Source organism: Enhydra lutris, unplaced genomic scaffold, assembly GCF_002288905.1.
Source record: "Enhydra lutris kenyoni isolate GAN:26980312 unplaced genomic scaffold, ASM228890v2 scaffoldscaffold39, whole genome shotgun sequence".
NCBI classification, from domain to species: domain Eukaryota; kingdom Metazoa; phylum Chordata; class Mammalia; order Carnivora; family Mustelidae; genus Enhydra; species Enhydra lutris.
Window position 1 is genome coordinate 22,989,042 of NW_019154123.1, and position 27,783 is coordinate 23,016,824.

At 48.2% G+C, this 27,783-nt stretch overlaps 1 protein-coding gene across 1 annotated transcript in view; it reads left to right on the forward strand.

Annotated features, from left to right (window-relative positions):
- The window catches only part of LOC111154971 (calsyntenin 2), a 366,874-nt gene that overhangs the window by 305,237 nt on the left and 33,854 nt on the right, over positions 1-27,783 (forward strand). Inside the window, exon 9 of the mRNA XM_022514927.1 lies at positions 21,737-21,899. Coding sequence (XP_022370635.1) covers positions 21,737-21,899 — 163 coding nt within the window. The remainder of the gene's footprint in view (positions 1-21,736; positions 21,900-27,783) is intronic.

The window sequence follows — 27,783 nt, forward strand, 5'->3', positions numbered from 1 at the left end:
TTGACAGATGAAGAAAGAGAGGCTTAGGGAGTTTGATTTGCTGAGGCCACACAGGTAGTTGGTGGCAGAACTGGGAGTCACATGGAAAGCCGTGCCACTTCAGAGCCCCTGACGTTACCCACACACTATACAATCTTCCCAGCTCCGGGCTCTCTCTGGAGAACACCTGAATGCTACCCTTTCGGGCCATGTTGAAGGGTGTTAGAGGAGCCAGCCCCCAAAACTCACCATTTGAGTTATAAATGAGGACATTTATAAGGTTGAGGTTGAGGACAGTGATCTCTGAATCACACAGTGCTTCCACGTGAGAACCCACAAGAGAGATCTCTGTCTGGACTCCATAGGAGAAAAAGCTCTGCTTCTCTGTAACAAAAAGGATCTTTTCATTTTGCGGGCATGGTAAGACAGCATGGCTCCTCGAGTTTTTCTTCACATTGGCTGCTACCCAGCTTGGAACCAGCTGCTGCCCCACCACTGAAGCATAGACCCCCGCTGCGTACATTTAGGGGATAAGCCACACACCTGCCCGCCTAGACTTTATCTTCACTTTCTGCCTTAGCCTGAGTCCCTGGAGAGCAAAGCCTGAGGCAAAAGCATAGGAGCCTTTCCTTTCTAATAAGGAGCACAAGCCCAGAGAATGAGAGCATGGGAAAGGGGAGCGGGGGAAGGACAGAGGGACATCCATAGAAAAGTGATGGTATCAAGCAACAACTGCTTGTGATCAAGTTCAGCTGATTGTTCTTCCAAAGAAGTATTAGCTAGTAATAATGAACCGCTGTGTCTTTTTTTTTAAAATAAGATTTTATTTATTTATTTGAGAGATAGAAACCCAGAGAGAAAGAGAGACAATGAGCAAGAGAAGGAGCAGAGGCAAAGGGAGAAGCAGACCCCCCCACTGAGCAGGAAGCCCGACTCAGGACTCGATCCTGGAACTCCGGGATCATGACCTAAGCTGAAGACAGATGCCCAACTGACTGAGCCACTCATGTGCCTCGCCGTGTCTTATGTGAGGCGAGCAAGGGAGAAGAATTTGTCCACTGGCACCTCTCTCCCACTGACCCAGGGTCTGCCCCAGGAGTGTTCATCCCCATTGTGTGTAGATGCTGTTTGTCCCACTGTGCCTGACGTGTCAGAGACACCCCCACAGCAGGGTGAGGGGCTGTTGGGTTGTGCCTTTGGGAAGTCCCTCAAAGAGCAGCAGCTAGGGGGACCGTGCAGAGTCACTTACCACAGTGGCGGGTGTGGCCAACACAGGGCCAGACCCCACTCCTCCCACAGAGAGATGGTACTCAGATCTGAGGTGGCCCAGAGAGGTGTCTGACAGACCCTCCTACCCACGTTTTCCCTTACATGGCTTCTTCTATTTCTTGACTTTTAAAAGAATTGTCAACTGAATTCATCCTCACAAGCCATGTCCAATATGCTTTGGATGGGCCCGGGTATATGTGAAATTCAACTATTATCTTCTGTGTGTTAATCCAGTCTCTAGATAAGAGTCATATCCTCAAGGCACCTACTGTCTTTTATTCCCTGAAGAGCTCCTAAGAGCGGCTCAAGTGGGTGCTTGAGGAGGAATTGACGCAACCACTGGCTGTTGTCACCGCCTCTCTTTATACTACAAGGTGGCCTTGAACTCACATCTCATACCATGTCCAAGGCTTCTGGTTGCTGAAGTATTTCTTCCAAGCCTGGGTTTCATCTGTCATTGGAAACCTCAAGAATCTGCAAGGACAGCATGTCCTTGGAATCCCCAACGCTGAGCACTGTGTCTGGCGTTGTGGGAAGTCCATCGATGTTTTTCCACGAACCAAACAACTAACAATTATTATAGTATAATAATCTAATATCATATTATATTAATAACTATTTATTGAGAATTTACTATATGCTCAACCCTGCACTAGCTGATTTACCTTGTTCAATCTTCACATAACTCAATCATAGAATGTGATGAGGAAACCAGATTTTCTAGGTTGATGGTTTTTGCCAGGAAAAAAAATTCAAATAGCTGACTCTGAAAATGTCACCAATACTGAGCCCTTAGAGAGTCTGCCCCCTCCAGATGCTCCTCTGTCTTGCTCTCAAGCTTTCCCTCTTCGCTGCATGACTCACAATGACCCATCTACCAACTGCGACAAAAACAATCTGCATTGCTGGAAGCCAGCAGCAAGGTGGCCTTTAATTACCTAAAGTCTCCAAGGTCCCTAAAGTGTAATTAGTTTGATTGGACCTTGTAATTAAATGGTCAGCCAACCACGTGGGAGGACACCTTCGGCTTGGACATTCTTTTCTTTCCTTTTCTGGGCTCAAGGCCTAAGAATTGCAACCCAGGAAACAAAGTACCCCCCCTCCCCGGGTGCTGAGCCCCTCCTTGGCCCAGGGTTGAGTGGGGCAGCATTTAGAGGTAGAGATGTTGGTCTTTGTGCAGGCAGCTCTGCTCACTGGCAGAATTACCCTCAGTGTAGCTGGTGGTATAATCCCTCCAACTCCACGTATTTGTCACTGAGCATCTCTGATGGTATCCCCAGGTGCCTTGCATCCTGCCTCTTGCCGTGTATGGGGTACAGATACCTAAGACCCCTGTGAAAACACAGAGGTTCCCACTGGAGGAGAGCAAGGTGTGGAAACCAGGGCATTCCTGGGGAGTCTGGGGGCTCAGGTGAAAGGCCCCCAAGGAGGGGTTCAGGAATTCAGAGTCAGCTTGTGATCCCTGGGGATTCTGGACATAAATATCCCCTCAATTCAACAGACAGTTTTCCTCATTGAATATTAGAGTCTGTCCTCAAACCAACCTTGCTGGTAACTGTTTAAAGACCCAGAACATATCTGGGGATTGAAAAAATAAACCAAGCAATTTACGCACATATGCATGACCACAGAAGAAAGGCGTGTTTGAAAATGAGGACTATGTTCAGAATATGTGTGAGGGAAAGGGAAACTTTCTAACAGATGTGGACAGCCCCACTGTGGAACCAACGTAAACCATTCAAGCAGGGTGCTCAGTCATAAATCTAGAACGTGCATTGTATTAAGGGTACGAGACACCAAGGTAAATATTCCTGAATCGGAGTGTAGCGTCTTACCTCCTTTGCCCATATTTGATTAGCGTTATTGATACAGGCTGGCAAAGGGTCTTTGGCTTTGCTCAGGGCAGAAGTCAAACATGAGCCAGCAGGAAGTGAGATCAGAGTTTACTGAGGGTTTAGAGGGAGTGCAGGTGCAGAGTGTCTGAAGACTCAGAAAGAGAAAAACAAAGAGTCTCATCTTTGCTCAGGGTCTGGGGTTTTCACTGAGGATTATGGTCTGCTATATGTGTCCTCTCAGGCATCTAGGGACCAATCAACACAAGGACCAGCATCCAGGTGTCCTCCATAAGTCCCTTATTCCTTGGTGTTGGGGGCCTTGGCATTGAGATGTGTAGCGTCAGTGGTTTGAAGTGTGCATAGGATGGCTTTTTCGGGTCAGTCTTGCCTGGCCCTTCCTTAGATGTTTTCTGTTGTGTTGGAATACTCCGAAGAAATCATGAACGCCTCATCCCTTACAAGGAGGACACATGCCATTTGCATTATGAGGCATGTGTAAAGTGCAGGTGTGGGTTCTAGCAAGAATAGAAGCAAGGAAAGGAGCAGAAAGCAGATTTTCATGGAGTCCTTCCGTTTCCCTGTCTCCTTGTGTCGCTACTGCTGGTTTGGTTTTCACGTTTTTTTAGTTACTCAGAGGAAATGCTGAGGAAGCAATGCCACCTAGAATTCAGGAGACCAGGGCTCTGGCCCTGGTCCCCTACCACAGAAGCTGCCTCTGGTGAAGTCGTGCTCCTTCCACAGGCCTCACTTCTCTCATTGTAGAACACATACAACACTCAGCTGTCTGTCCTCCCAGGGACTCTGCAGAGTACTTTGAACATAATAAAGTATTATTTCCTTAGTATAAAATGATCAGTGCTGTTGCCATTAATGATGATTATTAAGTATCTATTATTAATACAAATTAATCCTAAATCTGGTGAGGAATGAGGTGGGTATAAATAAATAAGATCTGAGTGGGTAGATTTCAAGGCAGCGATGGTGATTGAGTACCGGTCTCCCTCCTCTCACTTCTAGGTGGGTGCTGGGGGGACGGGGAGGACCCCGACCCTGCTTGACTGGAGGGAGTCTGCCCTTCACTTACCTTGTCAGGTGCACAAGCACCCCCTCCCCAAATCCACGTGTCCACTCCCTGACCTTGCTTTTGTTCTCTCTCTCATCCCCTCACACTAGTTAGCCTGCCTGAATTCTCACTCCTTCCTCCTCAGGCTGACACTGAAGGTGCAGTCCAGACAGGGATGTCTGTGAGAGCAGTCCCGATAGCCCCCATGGCCACCACACAAAGACAAACACTAGTGGCCGTCCTCCATCAAACCAGCAGGAGCAGCCCTCCCTGTCAAGTCTGAGGGTCAGGTGCAGGGAGGAGGGCCACTCTGGCAGCTAACAGCTTAGGGATGAAATGGAATGCTTCCAGAGGCCTCATCTTCCTCTCCCAAGGTCTCCCAGCCTATCGTCACTCAACCTGCAGGAATACTTCCCAGATGCGCTATTCAAGCTCTCATCTGATAAATGATTATTTCTTCTTTCTTGAATGATTACACCATACAATGATTTAGAGCTTCACCTACTTCAACGCACACACAGATCACCCAGAGATCTCATTAGACTGTGGATTCCAATTCAGAAGGTCAGAGCAGGGTCTGAGACCCTAGTGTCTAACCACCTCCTGCTCCCACCCACTGCTGTTTACGGATGGCTCGCTCAGATCAGCAAGGCTTTTCAGCAAGGCGCTAGACACGAACTTGCTGTGTGACCTTGGGTAAGTCACTTAACCTCTCTGAGCCTCTGTCTGTAACCTGGAGAAAATAATAGTTGTACCTCCAAGAGTCGTTGGGAGAATACATGGACAATGCGTGCAAATTTCCCAGTCCAGGGGTGGCACTAAGTGAAGGGGAGCTTGGGGTACCACACTGTAGTGGTGATCTCAGGAGGCTAAAATGGGAGACTTCTAAGAGGGCCTTTCCCTGGGGAGGCATTTCAAAGAATTTGAAGAGAACATCTTTCAGGCTTAGGAAGCTCGTGGGGCCCAAGGCAGCCTCGCATGTCAAAATGGAAAGACCTGTAACAAACACATGCACCTTGGACAGGCTGGGTAGGGGCAGAGGCCTGTGTTCACACGAGGGGCGGACAGAAGACAGGTGCTGAGCTCCCTATGGGGCAGCACACAGTTCCGCGCGGGGGATCTCTGGGCCTTCCAGGAATGGAGCCTTTCTAAGCAGCAGTTAGACCACAGGGAACTCTGGCTTTGGGGGGATTTGTTAGGTATCCAGTTTGCCGTGTGAGGCCAGCCCAGCCCTTCTTAGTATCTAAGTAGATGGTGACTTTTGGTTATTTGTTCGTCGGAAAGTGGTCATAGATGATGGATAATGAGAAACAGTCTTCGAAATACCAAGGGGAGTAAGAGGTCGGTGCCCTCTGTGCCTGATTTGGGGGGGTGGGCAGTGTGGGAGTGGCTGACTAAGGAGGAAGCAGCAGCAGAAGCAGGGGAGAGGGCAGAGCGGAGGCGCGGTGCAGGAATGGCATGTAAGGCAAATGGTGGGGAAATCCTGTGTTTGGAGAAGCAAAGAGTGTGGGCTAAGACCCGTGCATCTTTTTCTCTTATTACTGCATGTGTTACTGTGCACTTAGTAGCTTCAGACAACACAGAGATCTTACCTTCCAGTCTGTGGAGATCAGAAGTCTAAAATGGGCCTCGTGGAGCTAAGTGTAGGAGGGCTGTGTTCCTTCGGAAGGCTCTAGGGAGAATAGGTTCCCTTTCCGTTCCCCCCTGAAGGGGCTGCCCTTCGTCCTGGGCTCCATCTTGAAAGTCAGCACTCTCACCACCCAGCCTCTGCCTCCTCTGCCTCCACCCTCTCTGTCATTCACTGCCTCCCTCCTTCACTTGTAAACCCACTCGTGGTGACACAGGCCCACCTGGATAACCCAGGAAAACTCCCCGACCCCAAATCCTTCACTCCATCACTTCCGTGAAGTCCCTTGCCACACGGGGTAATGTGGTCACGGGCTTTGGGAATTAGGACGTAGACATCCTTGAGGGTGATCCTTCTGCCAACATGGTGGGAATGACTTCAGGGTGGCTGTCTCCCAGGATTTTGTGGGAAATGCAACATATTAAGGAAGTTCCTTAAAAAAAAAAAAAAGTTTATCTAAGAGTTCGGGAGAGGGGGGTAAAGAATTGTTGGAGGCTCAGCTCCACTAGCAAGTTTGTAGGGAGAGCTCCGCATCAGACAGGGACTGGGGACCCATGGTTTTCATGGCGTCGTGATAGGTCTCCTTCATCCAGGCCCCAAGATGAGCCATAGGAGAGGCAGGGTAGCCGTGAGGACCTAGAAAGCATGCTGTCCTTGGCCTTTCTGCATCAATATAGACACTCCCTTAGAACCTCAGCAAGGAAGACCCCCCTGTGTGCTCCTCCTTTCCTCTCTCCCTATTTCATGCTTCATTCTTCTGCTATCAGGGCTGCAGGGTTTTCCCACAGAGAGCAATGCTCTGGGACACCTGCTGGGTCCAACAGTCCAATTCAACATTGGCACTGAGCTGGAGTTCATGCAGACCCTCCAGCTTAGGACCCCAGACCCATGAGGCCACCCTAAGCAAGAACTAGGTCCCAGGTTACCCATCACTTCTGTCCAACCTGGCTACAAATCGGAGGTTTCAAAGACCCTGCCCTCCTTGGATCTGCTCATTTACTAGCACAGCCTGCAGAACTCAGGTGAACACTAACTTACATTTATCATTTTGTTATATAACAGAGGATATGAGAAAGGATGCAGAGGATCAGCTTGATGAAGAAAAGCATAAGGTGAAGTCTAGATGGATCCCTTGTTTTGTCCCTGTAGAGTTGGGGTGCACTACCCTCCCATACTTGGGTGTACTACCCTCCCATACTTGGGTGTGTTCACCAATCCAGAGACTCCCTGAAGTCAGTATGTTGGGATAGTTATGCAGATTTAATCACACGAGCATGATGAGTTATTAACCCTATCTCCAGCCCCTCTACCTTGTCCAGAGTATGGCGGGTGGGGCTGAAAGTTCCAGGCTTCCTATCATGGCTTGACCTTTCTGATGACTGACCCCCATCTAGGAGCCTACCCAGAGTCACTTCATTAGGACAAAAGATGCTCCCATCACCCAGGAAATTCCCAAAGACTTAGGAGCTTGCAGTCAGATGCTTCTATCACTGAGGAAATTACGAAGGTCTTAGGAATGCTGTGTCAGGAACTGGTGCCAAGACTAAATGTTAGAACAAACGATTCTCTCAACACCCCAATTTACAGGAGTTGTAGGTCAGGAATCAAGGGTAAAGACATATATATAGATATAGATTTCTAATTATCTCACACTCAGACATTAGAATAAATGCTCTGGAAATGGTCTCAAGTCTGAGCCTGATTCTGCCGGATTACTACAGAAGGAGACTTGGAGGCCCAGCCTGGGGTTGGCCAAGGCTCCAGGTTTCCTGAGTGGGACCTCTGCTTCTTCATGGAGCAGGGTTCCTGGTGCATGGCAGGCTCCGTGAGTATTGATTGAATGGATGGATGAATTAACATGGTTTATAGTTCCTTTAATGTGAGGCTTTTATTCTTCTTCTTATTTAACAAGGGATTCTCTTTTTAAAAATAGCACTTCCCAAATATATAGAACATCTCACAGTTTACTATTATTATCATGTGGGATTCGAAGAATTTTCTTCCTCATCCCCAAAAATGGTGGTGACTCTAGGCAGCCCCTTTGCAGCTTCTGAATAATGGGGTGGAATGCTGGAATGCCGCATACACCCTTTGAACAGTTTTTATGTCCCTAGCCCTGCACTGTGAGAACATGGCAGGACCAGGTGAAGGCCGTGATGGATTGAATCATGTCCCTCCAAAAAAGACATTTAAGCTTTAACTTATGGTAACTCAGAATATGACCTTATTAGCAAATCAGGTTGTTGCAGATTAAATGAGTTAAGGGGAGGTCACACTGGAGTAGGGTGGGCCCCTACTCCAATGTGCCTGGTGTCCAGATACGAAGATGGCCATGAGAAGACACAGACACGCAGGGAGAGGGCCACATGAAGGCGGGATTGAAGCGCTGCATCCATAAGCCGAGGAACATCTGGGGCTACCAGAAGCTAGGAGAGAGGCCTGGAACAGATTTCCCCTCAGAAGGGCCTACCTTCCAACACGTGATTTCAGGTTTCCGGTCTGCAGAACCATGAGGGCCACACATTCCCGTTGTCTTCCATCACCCTGCACCACAGCCCCAGCAAACTAATACAAAGGCCAACACAAGCAGAGTCATGGATGTAGGCCTTCCCAGCCTCCTTCAAAGACCCTGTAAAACCTGGTCCCTGCACAGGGTACTCAGATGGGAGCCAGGATGAGTGAGCCACACTTGTCTCAGAGATGGAGGCCCATTTACATTCTCGGACGTCCACAGTCAGACTGAAGCTTCGAACCAGCACATCCTCGGCACCCAATCAGCATTTGGAAATCCACACTGAGTCATTAATCCTCACGGGGAGCTGGTCAGACCACCCCACCTTCCCTCCAAAGCAAGGGAAGGTTGGTGCTGGTTGGGTTTTTGTGTTTCTTTGAATGGCTTTTTGTTTTTTTGCGGGGGGGTGCTTCTGGATTTTAAACTGTTCCCAAATCTTTGTATGAAACCAAAACTCAGGTGAGAAAACCCCACTTGGCAAATATCCATATACACGGGTCTGAAGAACCCAGAGGCCGTAATGAATGTAAAACTGTAACTGTTCCCTCGAAAGTTCTCCAAGCTCCCCCAGACTCCATGGGCTGACCTGTATTTCCCAGATGTGCCCAATGTCTTGGCTGTAGAATTCCAACCAGAGGCACCTGATTGTGCAAGGCCCCTGTGGGATGCAGATAGGCCTCTCCCCACAATGGGAGCAGGGGACCCACATGTGGGGGGAATGGCTCTTTTCTGGAGCCATGACCATGGCCTTTCATTACACTCAGGCACTCCGAATTCCTCCAAAATAGGATCAGCTTAAGAGGCCCTGGTGGTGGAGGGGGATGTGTCAGCAGCTCCGTGTGAGATGCACAGGCCCCTCAGCTGCCCCCTGGGAACAGCTAAACAGACAGGCCCGGCAGGCGCAGGGTTGGAGGTGAGGCGGGTCCGGCGGGCAGGAGGCTGTGCCTGGTTTCTGGAGCCGGGACCTGAGGGGGGTCCAGGGAGCTCTGAGATGGTGGTCGTGCTCGCCGGCTGCTGCTTGCCCTGTCTTCCCAGATGGAAACACTTTAACCAATGCCATTCAGGAGCAACACAATTTTCCAAGGGGGCAGAATTTATTATTTGAATTATTCAGGGGACGTTTATCCACCCATACTGAGATACGAGATATGTCAACTAAATTATAATTATGTTTCTCTAAAGATATCCACTGAGAGAGTCCTTTTTTTTTTATTTAAACTTGCCAGGAGGAGTCAGACTGTGTATTTATGAACAGCCAACCTCAATATTCTGAGTGGTAGAATGAAAAATTAATTTTCTGCAAATACATTACCGAATAGTTAACTGCCTCTCAGTAACCTGTTTGTTTAATATACTGGGGTCCTCCTCAAAGAGCAGATGATGTGTTCTCTTCTTCGCCAAGAGATAACTTTCAAATGTATAGGCCTGAGAACAAGAAACAGGAGTTCTGGGCTCCAGCCCCACCACTGGCAAACTGTGTGCCTCAGATGAGCCCCTGCAACTCTCTGAGCCCCACAGGCTGGCCCAAGGCCCCAGCGGACAACCCCCCACCTACCCTTCTGCAACTTCCCACTAATGTCGGCCTTCCTGAGGGGGAAAAGAGAGGTGTGTGACTGCTCACAGCTGTTTATTTGTCTAAGAAGGACTAAGAAAAGAAATTAAGCACAGAAAGAAACATTTTGTACCAAAATATTCCCTCCTTTCATTCCTCCTGCCAATCCTTGCTTCTCCCGCCAACATCCTAGGAAATTGAGAGAGCCGTCCTGGGAGAAGTCACCCTCCTTCTGCCCATTCCTCCTTCCCCTCATCTAGGGTGGAAGGCCAAAGGCTCCTAGGATAGGACCTGTCCTCCTTGACCCAGTGAGAATCTTCACCACCCTACGTCTCTTTCTTCACATGGCCCTCCTCACTTCACACTGCCTGCTGGGGCTCCAGACCCTGTAAGTGCTCCTCTCACCCTCACTTCGGAAAGGTCATTTGGCACTTGGTCCTTGGGATTTGATCCCCACCATGGCAGGCTGTGTGCCCAGTAGCAGAGGAAGAGGCCAAGGGAGATTAGATAGGGCTTGGCAGAACATGACTGCTGTTCTTCCTTGCACCCATGCTTTTATGTGTGCAGTCTGCTTTTATGGAAAACCTGGAGTACAGACAAGGCCCTGGCCTCAGGGATCTCAGAGTCAGGGGCTGGCCTGACTGGCAGGATAGCCATGAGCCCTGTGTGTCTGTTGAGCGGTTGGAATCTGGCCAGTTTCAACCAAGGCGTGCTGTCATACACACATACAATTTATTGCAAAGACTTAACAAGAAAAAGAGATAAAATATATAAACATAAACATGAATAAAATATCTTAATTTTTGAGACGGATTGCATGTTGAATGATACATGGATATGTTCGGTTAGAGTATATTCTTAAAGATAATTTCACCTTTCTTTTTAGTTTTTTTTTTTTTTTTAAGATTTTATTTATTTATTTGATAGAGAGAAATCACAAGTAGGCAGAGAGGCAGGCAGAGAGAGAGGAGGAAGCAGGCTCCCTGTTGAGCAGAAAGCCCGATGTGGGGCTTGAACCCAGGACCTGGGATCATGACCTGAGCCAAAGGCAGCGGCTTAACCCACTGAGCCACCCAGGCGCCCCTCTTTTTAGTTTTTAACATGACTACTAACAAATGTGAAATTACAGATGCACCTCGAGTGTTGTGTGGGATTTGGGACAACCCAGTGAGTTAGTTACTGTTGTTATTTCAATCTTTTAGATGAAGGAACTGAGGCAGAGAGAGGGAATGTGAGTTGCCTGAGATCACACAGCCAGGAAGTAGTCAGATCAGACTATGAACTCTGGAGGCCTTGTGCCAGAGCCCCAACACTGAACTGCAGTAGGGCCCCTCTCTAGGATCAGACTGAGCAGGGAGCCCTTTGTGGAAAGTGGGTACCACCCCCACAGGTTTGGAGCAGGGCAGAGCCCAGCCTGAGGAGACAGGAAAATCAATCTGGGGGCAGGGGGTTTGGGGTTGACTTTATAAGGGGGTGCTGGCAGAAGCAGGGCTGAAGGCAGGGACAGATACTGACCCTTCCCTAACACCTGCTCTGCCAAGTCCCCTGCCCTCCAGATCACAAGCTCTCCCTTCCCCCATTGTGCTCCAGCCTCAGGGCCATCGTCTGGGCTGTTCCCTCCCCCTTGACCGTTCTTATCCCCATTGGCCCATTCTCCTGCCTCCTTTCCTTCACCCTCACTTCCTCATCTCCACAACCAGTTCAGATCTCTCAACAAGGAGATCATATGGCACCTGGCACTACCCCCTGCATGGTATATCTTTCAGATAGACCATTACATTATTCGCATGAGTATTCTATTTTTCAGCTATTCCCTTAGGGAAGGAGCTGCTACTGGTTTTGCCCACTTTCTATACTCAACACCTAGAATAATCTCTGACCTATAGTCACTACCAATAAATATCCATTGAATAAACAATCAAAGCTTCCTGCAACAAAGGGGTTTTACCCATTTTACAGATGAAGAAATTGACAACCAAGTTTAAGAAAGTTTAAGAAAATTGCCCCAGGTCCCTGTCCAGGTAAGAGGCTACAGCTGAATTTTCCTCTGAGCTGATCACTTCAAAGCCACTGTCTCTGGGTGGGAATGCATGGAGATGCTGATACCCCCAGGATAGCCAGAGGCCGATGAGGAGGCCTTCACAACATGCCTGGGCCCTTCCCTAGTCAGTCTTCTCTAGACCCACCTGTATCTGATGATCTTCACCCTCCTTCCTCGGCCTCATTTTCTGTCTAGAACCCTCATGTGTGCTGGACCTGCTTACCCCTTTCTCTTGGACTGCCATGCTCAGAGCTTCAAAATTCTAAGTATTTGACCCAGATTTGGCCTTATCCCCAAAACCAGGCTCCAGCTTCCTGAGCTGGGTCCCCATGTCCCCCTTTTCTGGAGCATCTCTGTCCAGTGTCACTGGCTTTTACTGTGACCATGCATTCATTCAGTCAGTGGGTGGGTCTGCAAGAGCCCATGCTGGGGCGGCCGTCGTGCCCCTCACTCTGTACCCTGAGAGGCTCAGTCTTCTGTCAGAGGGGCCTACACCCACTTCAGCCCCAAAATAAAGCATCTCGCTTTCGAGACCATTCCTTTCTGCAGGCAAGCGATCTGCTTTGTCTTTGTGCAGTTGTTTGTGATCAGGGAAACAACACCTGAGGAGAAATAGTCCCTTTCCTAATTGTCAGATTTAAGACTCGTGCTTCCATTTGGGGGAAAAGAATAAATGAAATAAGATGGGATCGGGAGGGAGACAAACCATAAGAGACTCTTAATCTCACAAAACAAACTGAGAGTTGCCAGGGGGAGGAGGGTAGAGAGAGGGTGGTGGGGTTATGGACATTGGGGAGGGCACCTGTTTCCCTGGGGCTAATAATACATTATATGTTTATTAAAAAAAAAAAAAAGTCTTTTAAACAAACAAACAAAAAAGACTCATGCTTCATGGCCTGCCTAGGCAGCTCCAATCTGCGCCCTGGGGCCCTGACAGATGTCAGCTGTTCAGTAAATGCAAGAGGAAGACATCCCCAGATGAATTCTATGGCACATCCTCGAAGCAAAAACTGAGGAGGAGGAAGAAAGCTTGGCAGGCTTAAGAGAGGCCTTTTGCTGTTGGGGCGAGGGAATCCTCATGCTCAAGAGGAAAGCTCTGGGGAACCTGTAAACAGAAGCGGGGAAGCCTCATGGGGGGCTGGGGAGGGGAGAGACTAGTGCAAGCGCTGGAAAGTGGGAAGGGACTGGCAGAAATCTTCCTGCTTTGTTCACTGTCACATTACCAGGGCCAGGAAAGCGTCCAGGACATAGTGGGTACATGGTTAACACTTGTTCAACATGTGTTCAACAAACGGAATGAATTTCACAGCGTGTGTCTTCTGAGATTTTTTTGTTTCAGCTGACGTTCTTAGGTACCTAAAGGGAAAACAAAGGAGATCAACGGATTTAGTAAACTGACTGTTCTGTTGCCCACATTAGCATATTCTCTGAGGCAAAGTTTCTCAAACTTGACCTGTCTAAACACATGGAGGGCCTGTTAGAAAAACACTGCTGGGCCCTACCTGCAGAGTCTCTCTGTTCAGTGCGGCTGGGGTGGGGCCTGAGATTCTGCATTTCTGACAGGTTCCTAGGAGTCTTAGCTCAGGCTGCCATAACAAAATGCCATAGATTTGGTCGTTTGAACACTAGATGTTTATTTCTCACAGTTTGGAGACTGGGAAGTCCAAGATCAAGGTGCGAGCAGATTCGGCTCTTGGTGAAAACCCACTTCCTGACTTGTAGATGGTCGCCTTCTCTTGGTGTCCTCCCATGGTAGAGAAAAGAGGGTCTCTGGTTTTCCTCTTCACTGGGACATTAATCCCAGGGTGCCTGGGTGGCTCAGCCTGTTATGTGTCCGACTCCTGATTTTGGCTCAGGTCATGATCTTGGGGTCGTGAGATCCAGCCCCACATCAGACTCTGCTCAGTGTGGAGTCTGCTTGAGATTCTCTCCCTCTCCCCGTGCCCCTCCCCTCCCAATAAACCTTTAAAAAAATAAAATAAATACAGACACTAATCCCAGCAAGGGGCCCCACCCTCATGGCCTCATCAAAACCTAATTACTTCCCCATAACCTCACCCCCCAGATGGCATCACACTGGGAATTAGAGCTTCAACACAGGAATCTGGAGAGGCTATAAACCTTCAGTCCGTGAGCCTAGCTGGTGCCCGTACAGGTGGACTAGGAACCACATTTTGAGAACCATGGCCCTGTGGAGTCTTGCTAAAAGAAACCTGTTTAACTGCATGAATTGTCTCCAATCATGACCCTGACACCGTTGTTCATTATTCCTCCTGCAGGACTGTGTTACAAATCATGCCATTGGGAAAGAAGCCTGAAACAGTCACACTTTACTGATAGATGGCACGTGAGGTCCCTCATCTCCCCTGGCTGGTCCTGTCCCTCTTCCTCACTCCTGGGAGGGACCTAGCACTCAGAATGCACAATTCCCACTGCACTGAGGGCAGATTAGCTGCCCCAGTGTCCGGTTCCCACATTAACCCTCCAACCCTACTACCTCCATGGGGCTTTACAGAATTGGCAGATCAGACCGAGGCTGGAGACAGTAGCTTTTGTTTGCACGAGGGACTAACTGAAGTAGAGTTTGAATACATGAAAATGAAACCATCAGTTTGAGCTGGAAGTGAAGAGATCTTTCCAGGGTGTCCTCCCGGGGTGGGGAAGGGAGATCTGGTTGGCTTTGTTTAAAGGCCTGGTTTAAGGGGGAAAGCATAAACAGCTGGTCCAAGAAGCTGATTACCTAGCAAAAAATCATAGCTTGCTCCAGGGTACCAGCCATGTCCTCAGTGCACAGTAGGTGTGTTTTCTGTCTCTGTGGATGAGTTTGAATCCTGGACACACACAAGGATTTACACGGTGTGAGCACAAACTGTAAGGACAGTTTCTCAGGCTTGTTTTGGGGATTTGCCCAATTGTTGCTCAAGCAAACTGCAAATGGGGTGGTCTCTTCGACACAAGCTACCTCTCATGGTTCCTGTTCCCCTGTGCTCTGCTGCCCTGAGTCGGCAATTGCTTTTGGCAATTTTGGCCTGGCGGCTGCTTTCACAGCCATCCTCATCACCTTCCACAGAAAACACCCTGCATTTCTCTGGGCCAGTTCGCAAGTACAGGTGCCTTCCTAGGAATATCGTAGAGAGATCTGCAAATAAGAGCGGCATCTTTGCTTTGGCATGAGATTGGCCTTGGCATTAACCAAAACCGCATCTGTTTAAATGTTCCAAAACAATGACCTGAAGCCGAAGGGCCTTGCGAGTTCCCACTGCGAACCTGATTTGCATGGTTTCAACCCGTCTGGTTCAGTTGTTGTCCATTTTCAGGAAAGGATGTTCAGGTTTGACCTGCCCTTCGAATAAGTCCTGGGGCCAGGGGCTGTGGAGCTCTGTGTGTCTACCATCCTCTGATTTAACACGTGAGAGGGCTGTGAAAGTAAAGAATGGCTTTCTAGAATGCAAGGCACTACAGTAAGGTAGCACAGGCCTCCAGCATGGCACTGGACGTCTTCAGGAGAACTGCCCCTCTGCTGTCCCCCCACCTCACCCCCACACATCTGCCAGGCTCTCTGCTGGAATGTGTCCTGGGATCATCCATACAATCCATACCTCTTCATTGCTTTATCAAATCCTCATTTTCCTCCAATCTCATCTATCACCCAATTCTCCAATTCCATTGTCAGATTTCTTGATTTCGTTCTTTTTTAGTTCAATACCTGTGTCTTTTATTTCTGGAATTTTCCCTTGATTCTTTTTCAAACCTGACTTCCCCTATTTCCTCCCTAATAGCTCCATTTTCTGTAGTTCCTGAAACACGGGTTTTTGATCATTTGTTTTGCCTGCTTTTTCTCTGGCATACAAAGGATTGCCTCCTCTTTGTTTCATAAATTTTAACTCTGAGCTCAAGGCCCACAGGAATTGTCCTGCCCAAGACCTAGGCAGGCTTATCTCTGTTACTAGATTTTGAGGATGTCTTTTCAGGGGGCCTAAAGCCCTGGCAGATGCATTGTGAAGTTCATTTCTGAGTTCTAGATTTCTATGCTGGCTGGGCTGTGTCCACTAGGAGACGATGTACGTGCACAGAGCAGGCTTGGGGGTCTAACGTCTCTGAGGTGACTTGTTTCAGAGCCCTTGTCTCTGTCTGAGCCCTTGCCTTAGTGTCCCCGTGAGGCGGACGGACTCTCCATTCCTCTCTCCCAGTGGCTTTGAAACCATGGCTGACAGGGTAGGTCCCAGCCCCTCAGCAGCCATTCACTTTCAACATTCGGGGGCAGCTTTGGGTTTTTATTGGCTTTTTATACCTAAGGACTTCTCTTTCTAATTCTTTTATTTCTGTTTTATTTTGTTATCTTTGTTGCTTTATTTTATGCAGAATCTCAGTCTATTTGGAGAAGGAAAGGGGTTTTCCTATCTGCTCAGGTTGAAAATATGTGCACAGCATGGTATAGACTTTATTTAACTCAATTCACACAGTAACCCTATGATGTAGGTGCTCTCCTCATCCTCACTTTACAGGGGAAGGAGTCAGGATTTGAAAGGTTCACTTATTTTCCTGAAGTCCAGAACATGATCACCCAGAAGTTCCTAAGGCAGATGTGCCACCTGGCCCATCCCCCACCGGCCCAGCCTGCAGACTGCCTCCTGGGAGCCCTCCTTCGCTGGTCTCTGTGGCTGTCCCGAGCAGAGCTGGTCACTAGGGGGCTGCCAGCTCGGCCCCACCCACGCTCATGCCAGAGCTTTCTCGCAGTCTCCCTGCTGCAGATGGGCCTCTCCCCTGGCTCGGGTGCTTTCCATCTTACCCTGGCCAGTCTGAACACACCTCCTCAATCTCCTCCCTCGAGTACACTTTGGGAATTCTGAGTCGGAGTTAGGGCCAAGGGATGAGGATGGAGGGGAGGGGCGTTGTCCAGACTTGGCAGCACACTGGCTAGAGGGGCAGGAGGAAAGAAGGAGGGAGTCTAAAGCCATGCCCAGGGTTCTGGCCTGAGGCCTGAGGACAGATCCACAGTCACATGAGGAGCATTTGCTGAGGCAGGGACACTGCATGGGGCCAGGGGAAAGGGAGGAGCTGGAGCGGGGGAGGTGTTGGGCTCCATGCTGGACACAGTGAGCCTGAGTGCCCTACCATGTCAGGTGGGCCACGTGGGGGCAATTTGACATGCAATTCTGTCACTCAGGAGATAAGTGTCTGCTCCAGACCCTGAAGTGGCAGTGAGTGTGCGAAGCTTAACCACTGGTTGTACGTGAAACAAACACACAAGAGGCCGAATGTGGAAGCTGAGTGGGGTCCGCATGATGTGGAACTCCCGACATACACTCCCTGAGATCAGCCACCATGTCATTTCTCATCATTTCTCTTGCTTTATCTTCTACAGGTGCCAGAGACAGGGCTAGCCCTCGTCCTGCAGAGGGTTGTGGGGAGGATCCCATAACCTAAGGGATAGGGAAGCATGGTCCAGGATTGATTGTCCTTATGACTACCATCCTCCTCCCCTTGTCCCACACCCCATACCGCCTGCCCGCCTGCAGGAGGTCCTGCCATCTCACTTGCAAATCTGTCCCTGCGCCTCGTCTCCAGGCCTCACCTTTCCCAGCCTCGCCTGACCCCTTCCGCTCTGTGTCTGCCCTCCTTCCCATCTCTCAGAGTAGATATCCTTTAAAGGGGCCACACTGCAAGTTCAGACCTGGTTTTTCTAGGAAATCCAGTATTTTGAATGGAGCTATCCAACCTGAGATAGATTTCCCTCCCACCCACTATGTGCGAGGGACTGACACTTTAAAGGCTCTTTGGACCCACCAACCAGTCAGCAGCCTGATTTCTGCCTCCCTCTCGTGGGAGGCTTCCATGGCCCCTGACTTACCCTGGAGTACCAACGTCCTCCCCACTCAGGCCCCGTTTGGCGTTGTCCCTGCTAAACACATGTCCCTGGGTCACAGGTCTCTGGTCAGTTGCTGGCTGAACAGCAGCTGCCACCACCCACCCTGGGAACAGCTGCAGGTGTTCAGGGAGAAGGGTGTGTCTGGCCCAGCGGAGGCCCTGGCCATCGCCTCAGAGGATGGCACTGGACATGCTTGGTGCCAGCTTTGTCCGCCAGTGATTCATGAACAGGCAGGAATTAAAGTTCTTCTCTCTACCTCGCCCCCACCCTGGAAAGGTCACATTGCCTAATTTCCTTCTTTCATGGTTGAGCCATTGCACTGACACATTTATTTTTGCAGCCTCCTGGCTTGATCATTTTTCAATTACAGTTTGTCCCTCCAATTCTGGCAGAGGGCTAATGTGGGTCTCTTCCCCATCATAGATCCACATTAATGAAACCCTAACTAGGCATTTCCCTTAGCTGCCTTCATAGATTACCTGGTGCGGGAAGTCCGCAGACGTAAGCCTATTCTGAGCTCAAAGCCTCTTGAGATGCCCAAGCAGGAGCTACCCAAGGAAGCTCCCCAGTGTTCCTGCCTGGGAGTCCTCACTCAGGCTGCTCCCCTCCCAGAAGGCCCTCCCTTTTGACCCTGGAGAATATAAATCTTGCCATCTTTATGAACCATATTAAAAGGAGATAAAATGTATCCCCTTTCAAATTGCCAGGAGTATATATTTTGTTAATAATGCAGTAAGGGGGGATGCCTGGGTGGCTCAGTTGGTTAAGCAGCTGCCTTCGGCTCGGGTCATGATCCCAGCGTCCTGGGATCGAGTCCCACATCGGGCTCCTTGCTCATCAGGGAGCCTGCTTCTCCCTCTGCCTCTGCCTGCCATTCTGTCTGCCTGTGCTTGCTCTCTCTCCCTCTCTCTCTCTGACAAATAAATAAATAAAATCTTTAAAAAAAAAAAATAATGCAGTAAGGGTACAACTCACAAGCACTCTTACAGTCTGTAGGCAAGAGAATAAATAGGCACAAATTTTTACAGGAAACAAACAAATAAACAAAAAAAACCTAGCAGTGTGTGTCAATAGCCTTCAAAATACCTTCAACCTGGGCACCTGGGTGGTTCAGATGGTTAAGCAGCTGCCTTTGGGTCAGGTCATGATCCTGGGATCCTGGGATCATGCCCTGCATCAGGCTCCCTGCTTAGCAGGGAGCCTGCTTTTCCTCTCCCTCTGCCATTCTCTCCACTTGTGCTCCCTGGTTTTACCTTTCTGTCAAATAAATAAATAAAATCTTAAAAAAAAAATACCTTCGACCTTTGGCCCAATAATTCTACTTCCATGAATCTTCCCCAAAGATATAATCAGAAATGCAGACAAATATTTATGCATAGAGAAATACAGTATTATGTTACAGTATCTTTTATATTATTACATAATTAATACCTGATAATAAGGGAATATTTAAATATAATTTAGTATAGCCATTACTATATAGCCACCAAAACTGAAGTTGGTAAAGGCATTTTAATGTTGACATTAAGTGAATCAAGCAAACTTCTAAATTGTAGACCCAGTATGGTCCAAATTGACCTTCTCCCACGGTTGTTTCACAGGATGCTTATAGGAATGCTATAATAGAAAAGTTCCATTTTCCAACAAGGTTGGGAAGTTATTACAGGCATAAACTTTGAGGCTACTGGAAGCCTGGATATGCAAATGAAATGAGAAATTAAAAAAAAAAAGTTAGGCTCCATATATAGGGTCACTGTTTTTATGCAGGGCATCCTGGGGGCTGCTACTCATGAAGCACATTTCAGAAAACCTGGGTGGGGGCACACCAAGGAAAAAATTGCCATGTTGAGAGGGGCCATAGCTACTATTAGTCATGGAATGATTTTATTTCTTCCTCGAACTTTTTTGAATTGCCCTATAAAAATGTCGTTAAGTGTCACGAGAGGAAGCGAGCCACAGGCTCACTCTCTGCCCAGAGTCAGCAGGTGTGGAGTGCTGGAGAGTCAGCCAGAATACAGATTCAAGATGGCCGTCATGCCTGACAGGATTGCTGCAGAGAGAGGGCTATGGAGGCCAGGACAGGGGAGCCGCCCAGGGCTGCCTGGTTGACTGTCGTGCTCTGCCTGCATTAGAAAGGGCATGGGGTGCAGTCAGGCCATGGCACTACCACCTGTTCCTAGCCCACCCTGGGACTGGGCAGAGATATCTCCATGCCTCAGAGACCCTCCCCAGGATGTGAGCCATCTTCCAGGTTCTGGAATATGCTGTCTGTGTATTCTTGATTGCAGACGTCAAGTCCAAGGTGCATTGGATGGGCCCACTTGGATTTGATGCCTTCTTCTTAGTTCCCCACTCTTTTACTACACCTAGACTTTGTCTCCAGGTCTTCCTTTGTACCACTCCCACAACACTGGGTCAGCCTAAGAGCCTGCCCCCAGCCCAACATCTGGTCTCAGGCATGTAGCCAGAGGGATATAAACTTGGTTAGGACCTCAGAAGCAGGTACTGAGCTGTATGTGCAGGGGGGTGTAACAGGATTTGGGAAATACTTGCTTGACACCACCTGATTACCTTCCAAGGGCCCCTAAAATATTCATCAGGCTTTATCAGGCTAATAGGCTTCAAAAAGAGCAATTTTCTGAGACATGAGACAGGACAATATAAAAAGAACATTAAGGAAAAAATTCCTATTCCAAAATGAAAAAGAAAAGATCATTTAGCATCCCTGTTGGTGTTATCTATTCATGAGAAACAGCACATTTAATCCAGAATGGGATGTAGGGAGGGCTCTGATGCCCTCACCTGAGGGTCACCTTCATACAGAACTCATCTGTCTCCACTGACAAAGATGATGGGGGCAATGGAGACAAGGATGCAGATGAGAGACATTTTAGAGGTAGACTCCACAGGGTGCAGAGGGATTTGAGGGAGAGGGGGGTGTGGAGAATGTCGAACATGACTCCCAACGCACTGGCTTAAGGACTTAGAGAAGGGGCACCATTCTCCAGCGTGGCCACCTTCCTGTCTCCCTTCCCAAGGCCCACTTGGTTTCTATTTTGTCTTGGTTTCCATTTTCCATTTGGACCATGCTGTGTGAGTTCAGCTCCTTGAGGTCAGGGGTTATGACTCCATTCTAGCCCCCAATGTCCCTACCCATCCATTAAAGTTGGGTTTTGGCTTCCAGCCCTAAGACCAGGAATCTTGGGCACAAAAGTTGGGAGAGGCCATAAGTGTGAGAATGTTCTGCACCTGTCCAGATGAGGAGGAGCATTTATGGTCCTTCTCTGCCTCCCACATCCTCCAAAGCAGGATGTATGTGAGTCCCCTCGGGAAGACCATCTTTCTCAGAATGTATTTTGCTCAAGTTGAAGGGGCCATGAGGTTACTCCTTGGTTGCTCCTAGAGACAAAGGAATCAGGAGTTCCTACTCTTCTGCATTCCATCCTCCTTCCTTGTCCCCTGTTCTTTGCCTTCTCTCTTGCTCCATTCTAGCCCCTAATTCTCTTCCATTTTCATCTTTCTCTTTCCCTTCTCTATTCCCACCTTCATTTCTACTTTTAATCTAGTATCTTTCTTTTTCTAGCCTCCCCTATCCCCAAGTTTAGGAAAATAATTTCAATTTAACTTTTTTATCTACTAAAGAACTAAGAAAATTTTTATGCAAAGAAAATTTAAGCTGTCACCCACCCTGTCCATCAAGACCTGGTCAGGCTCAACAGCTGCTAATTATGTGACCAAGATGCCCATACTCAAATACTTCTCTGATGATTGGACTCTCTAGTATTCCTCTACCCCGTGGTTTGCCCCATCAAGTTTGATGTGAGCTTTTCTAACCTCAGTTACAGCAACCATTATGTGCATTGAGTTCTTTGCAATAAAAAATTTTGACCCAAAAATGTCTTCCCTCCCTTTCATAATTAAAATAAAAGCCTGTTTGATGTTTCATTGTATATTCAATTTTAAGTGTTGGTTCTCTTTCTTTTCATTAGATATGTGATAAAGAATGGCATTACTACGTCATCAATGTGGAGTTTCCCATAGTTACCTTGTACATGGATGGAGCAACATATGAACCCTATCTGGTGACCAACGATTGGCCCATTCATCCATCTCACATAGCCATGCAACTTACAGTCGGCGCTTGTTGGCAAGGTAACTGCATCAAGCCCTTCTCCCTGGCCCATCTGTGTACAATCCTTGAAAGGTACTGAGAGAGAAAAGGGAAAAAGCAAGTGATATGAGAATTAGCCTAGAAAATTTACTACCCCTTACTAATAAAACAGGACCTATAAAAATAAGGATTAATCCAGACACTAAACTTGTGTAACAATGAAGCCCCTGGGACCAGATTTTGATTTTAGATCAACACGAGCAGTTTCATGATTGCCTCTGAATTGCTGGTGCCTTTTACTGTTCTGGAACCTTCTCTGATTTCAGACTGGGGCTGTGCAGAGAAAAGGCTGAATGTAGAATCCCATATTAAAATTGCCATTTGATTCTGTTGAGTGTTAATCCATAGCCAAGGATCTCCCTCTATCCCCACACAAGTCGTCCAAGCCCCCAATCCTCTTCTCTGGGAGTTTACAAATATGTAGGGCTGTGGGGGGTGGATTGTCTATAGGCGTGAGGCCATGGGAGGCCACTGTCAAGTTCGGCTCAGCTCTGAGCCCCTTCCCCACTCACTAAGGACAGAGGGTTCTTATTGCCTTTCCACTAGAAGTTCTCTGCTCCCTCCTCAGTTTCTTTACTGCTGCCTCTCCTCCAATCCCCAAACTGGAAGGCTAATCTACCCTTTGCAACCAGGAAAACCAGATCTTTGAACATACATTTAGCCTTTCTGCCTTTCACTCAGTTCTGTTGGAGACTTTGTTTTTGCTCCCTTAAAAGGTAGGGTGCTAGGTGTCTGGGTGGCTCAGTTGGTTAAGCATCTGCCTTCAGCTCAGGTCATGATCCCAGGATCCTGGGATCAAGTCCCACATCAGGCTCCCCAGGGAGCCTGCTTCTCCCCCTCCCTCCACCCCTCTCCCCCAGCTCATGCTCAATCTCCCTCTCTCAAATACATAAATAAAATCTTAAAAAAAAAAAAAGGTAGGGCACTTTGAAATACCAATGCAATCACAGAGGGGAAGAAAAATGTTCCCCAAATACACAGATTGCTACTCTGAGATGACCCAACCTCATGGTAACCGACTCAACATCTGACATAGGTCACATGATACTAAGAAGTTCATTGGACATGTCAATAGAACTTGATAAGAACTTTATCAGTAATGGAACTAGAGGGTATCATGCTTAGCGAAATAAGTCAATCGGAGAAAGACAACTATCATATGATCTCCCTGATATGAGGGAGAGGAGATGCAACATGGGGGGTTACGGGGGTAGGAGAAGAGTAAATGAAACAAGATGGGATTGGGAGGGAGACAAACCATAAGTGACTCTTAATCTCACAAAACAAACTGAGGGTTGCTGGGGGGAGGGGGGTTGGGAGAAGGGGGTGGGGCTATGGACATTGGGGAGGGTATGTGCTATGGTGAGTGCTGTGAAGTGTGTAAACCTGGCGATTCACAGACCTGTACCCCTGGGGATAAAAATATATGTTTATAAAAAATTTAAAAAAAGAACTTTATCAGTATTTCAGAATTCCCCAGGAATTCAGAAAAGGGAGACTGTCATCTGGTGAGAGTTCATGAAACTAATGAGTGTAGCAAGCCGCTGATCCAGAGATGGCACAGGAATCATTAGTCACTGAACACAGTCGGGCCAGAGTGCTGGCTCTCTCCTATGGCTCAGTGCCCCAGCTGGACAGCACAGCCAGCCTGTGGATATTCTGGGACATGGCCTGGATACCGCCCATCCAGTGATGTCCTCACTATGAACCTCACCATGACTCCTCCTTTAGAGGCCCTCAGAGACCACACTCAGATCTCTGTCCCCCCAGCTCGCAATGGAAACCTGCCCCCACCTCTACAAGGCCAGTTACAGGCACTGTTGCCCAGTTGCATGTCTTCTGGGCGGGAAAACAGTCCTACCAAAATAAAAAGTACTTTTATAAAGAATTAAGATGACCTCTTTGAATCAGTTAGCATAGGTTAAGTTGTGCTGCAGTGACAATCAAGCCCCAGTTCTTAGGTACTTAAGACAGTTCAGTCTGTATTCACTGCAGATCCTTGAGGGCTCTTCTTTTTTCCTTTAGTCTGAGATCCAAGCAGACAGAGCAGCCCTATTGCTTTGTACTGAGAAAGAGAAAAAAGAAAACATGATGAATGGTGCATGAGCTCTTACAGCTTTCATCCACCAGTGACACTGATCATTTTCACTCCCATTTTATTGGCCTAAGCAATTCAGACGTCCACACCTAACTTCAGGAAAGAAGGAAAGTAAAAATCTACAATGTGTCTGGAAGGGAAAAAAAAAAAAAACTATTTTATGAACAATACTGATGAGCACCATGGCCTATCCACTTAGTCACAGATATTTGACTGTCCTCCCCACATAAAAAATACAACCACCCTTCCCTAAATGAGGCAACCCCAATCTCCCCCTGCTGTGGGCTCCAGGCTCAGTGTCCAGATTCTCTGAGTGATTCCTGGTAACTTCTCCCTCAGGCTGAGAGGCATAGATGGCCCTCTTCCTTAGGACCAGATGTGCCTCCACTCCATCTGGAGACCTGTACACCAATAGGAAGAAATATTTGCTCCCACCACAACCACCATCCCCTACACACACACACACACACTCTCTCTCTCTCTCTCTCTCTCTCTCTTTAAGAGCCAGGGCTGCGAGGAAGCCCTTCACATACCTGGGTATTTATAGTCCTGTGAGAATGAGCCAGGAGTCCCAGCTTGTAGATAAAGAACCTGAGGCTTTCAGAGGTGAAGGAGCTGACCCAAGGTCACCCAGCCAAACCTGCCTGACCCGAAATCTTTAGAGCCTGTGTTCTCCTCATTGTGGCTGGTTGATCATTTTGTTGATGGAACTATGTGTTTGGGAAAACACAGGAGCTGATGTGGAAAACTTCTGACACATCTGTCCATTCTGGAATCAAAAACCCACAGCCACCCTGCATTCCCCTTGCTAATCCCTGGCTGTCCACTTCCTTAAGTGACCCTCCACAGAAAAAGGAGAAAGAGTTTAGGCTTTAGAGTCAGAAAATTTGGAATGTGAGTCAAACCCGCATCCTGCTACATCCTAGCTGTATGGAACCAGCAGAATCTGCAGCTTCCCAGAGCAACTACTCTCTCATCTATAAAACCAGGCTAATACCTCCCTTGTCCGTGTAAGGAAGAGGTGATAGTTAAACGGGGCGTGTTTGGCATGTTTCACTGGAATAAATGTATCCATTGGAAAACACCTGCTGGTCCCCTCCTCCATCCCTTCTTTGCTCCTTGCACTTGAGCGCCCCATGGCAGGCAGTATGCAGATAGGGTATGCTCTGGCTTCCGTGATTCCAGCCTCCCCGTGGGTCCTTGTGTGCACAGATGTTTCTTCCCTTCCTCAGGATGGACCCTCCCACATGGACCCTGCTCACCCAGGTCCATCTGCAGGTCAGAGGGAAGGTCAGTGAGGCAGGAGAATAGCCAGTCAGAAGACGAGTATTGCAACATGGCCCTTGTCGTGTAGGCGGGACCCTGATCACGCTATCTTTCAGGCCATGGAGATTTGGGTATCTTCCCCAAGAGGAAAGATGATATACTGGCACATTTTCAGCATAGGAGACAGTCCTTAAGAAGCTTGAAACTTGAGCTTTCTAGGATAGGTGAGAGTTCAGCAGGAAAATAAGGAATCTTCACAGAGGCGTGGGCACAGTCAATGTCAGTGCGAGGTACAGGGACTGGGATGGGTGCAGAAGAGGCTGGGAAGAGGAGTTGCAACCCATCATGACTGCAAGATGCCAGACTGCCTCCTGAAGGAGCTTGGGTTTGCATCAAGACTCATCCTCCTTGGATCCATGCTTTGTCTTGGAAGAACACGTTAGAAGCCCTTTCTACAGGATGCAGGGCTGTGAAATTGACAGCCCACGATGCAGCCATTATTGGGCACATTGCTAACTTTCTGAAATCCACTTACATGCATATTCTAAGCCCGCTGGGCGAGGCTCTAATTGCCTCTGGGCCTGCGACTGTGGGGAGCTTTTTAGGTGCTTCTGAGGTTGGCAAGGAAACTATTTCCCATTTGTGAAATTTCCAATTGGGGTTTCACAATGGGGATAGAAAATAATTTGATAGCAGCTGCTTGTTGGATGCTCTCGGGCCCAGACTCCAGCTCCATGGCTGGGCAGGGCTCCGCAGCCCCAATTAGCCTGCTGTGTCCTGTTGGTGAATCTGAAAGCCAAAGTAATCAGTGGAACATCATTTTCACTGGTAGTTTTTCTAATAATTAAGAAAAAAAAAAGAGACTTCATTTACACTTAAGAAATGTTGCCGGTATAGCCTCCAGCACGTATCTTAATCGTAGAGAAAGGCTTTTGCAGCAGGATGGACCTCGCATGGTAGAAGGGTCCTCTTCCCCTCTGCGGCCGATGCATACTGCCCTGCCTTCACTTCTGTGCTCTCAGGATGGCATCACACCCTCTCAGTGCCGAGCTCCGTGTGGGCCAACTCAGAAACTGCTGCCTTTAGGCAAATTTCAGGTTCCTTGTCTCTCTCTGGGTCTTGTCAGGGGACAAGATCATTTAAAAGATGAATTAATTTGCCCTTTGCTTTAGATGTCCTATTCATCCATTTCTAACAACAAAAATCCAAGTTCTGCTGATGTATTATGAAAGTTTTATCCTCACACCGGCTTTGCCCCTGGATTTCTATACTGGGCCCGCCCACATGGGGACTGGGAGGCAGCTGTCCCATGACCATGTCAGACCAGGACCTTAGGGAGCCCCCGGGGTTTCAGGGTGGTGCCCCAGCAGGTAGAATTCTGGGCCACCTCTCCCCTGACACAACTGAGGCATCTCTGTGTGTTGCATCGAAGTGGCTAACCAGGTTTCAGAAACACGACTCTTGGCATGCCGTCAAGAAACCACCATCTTGCTCCCTCCCTCATCCTTACTACTCTTGCTAGATCTCACTGCAGGCTTCCCTACCTGTCATCTGTCTACAGCAACCACCTCATCCCTATTTCTGCTGGAGACTCTCCTTCATGCTCCAGACCTTAGCTTTCCTAGAGCATCCAGCTTTGCCGCTCCTGACTAGGACACTATCCTCATCTCGGACGAGACCTTTCTACCCTAGGTCCTGGTCTTGCTGAGTCCTACTCACTACTTAACAAATAAAGCCACAGGAGGGAGAGAAAAGGATGGTTCTAAAAATTAGAACCTCTTGTTAAAGGACAGATAGAGAACTCCCACTGTGACCATTGGGAGGAGTCAAGGCAAAGAATAGGGATGGTCACAAGTGTTAATAAAAAGACAGAAATAACCTTGAGAGTTTCAATAATCAATAGCATGTCATCTCCTGACAGAGGGGAATTGGAGCCACATGTGGTCCTGAGATCTGGTGCACGTTTCCAGGTCATTTGTCGGCAGATACTAAAATTAGTGCAGGGACTTGGAGTACATGCCTTCACTTAATCAGTTTGGTCTAATTTAGTACAAGTTATCTTAATAAAGTCTGTGTTGAAATTATTCTACATCCCTAGGGTCTCTGCTGCTGGAAGAAAGAGGCATGTGCTAACCTAGTCTGCCTTAGAGTCAGGTGGACATTTCCCAGAGAGGACTTTGGGAAGCTCCAGTCCCACAGGATGCCCCTTCCACAAGGAGGCCATGGTCAAGTTTGGGAAACTGCCTCATTTATCCCCATACCTCCACGGAGGAGAATCACAGGCTCGTTAGTTTATTAAAAGCTCTCCAGAGCCCACCAATCAAGCAGTCTGTTGGATCTTACTTAACCCTTGTTTCTCAGTCCTGTTTCACCATGGAACTCGCTCCTTTTGAGACAGTGTTCTTGGAGCACTCTGTGGGACATATCTTGTTGAAGGTGCCAATGCAGCTCTCCATCCCCTGCTCAGCTATAGTTTACAGAGGCAAGGATTTTTTACTCTC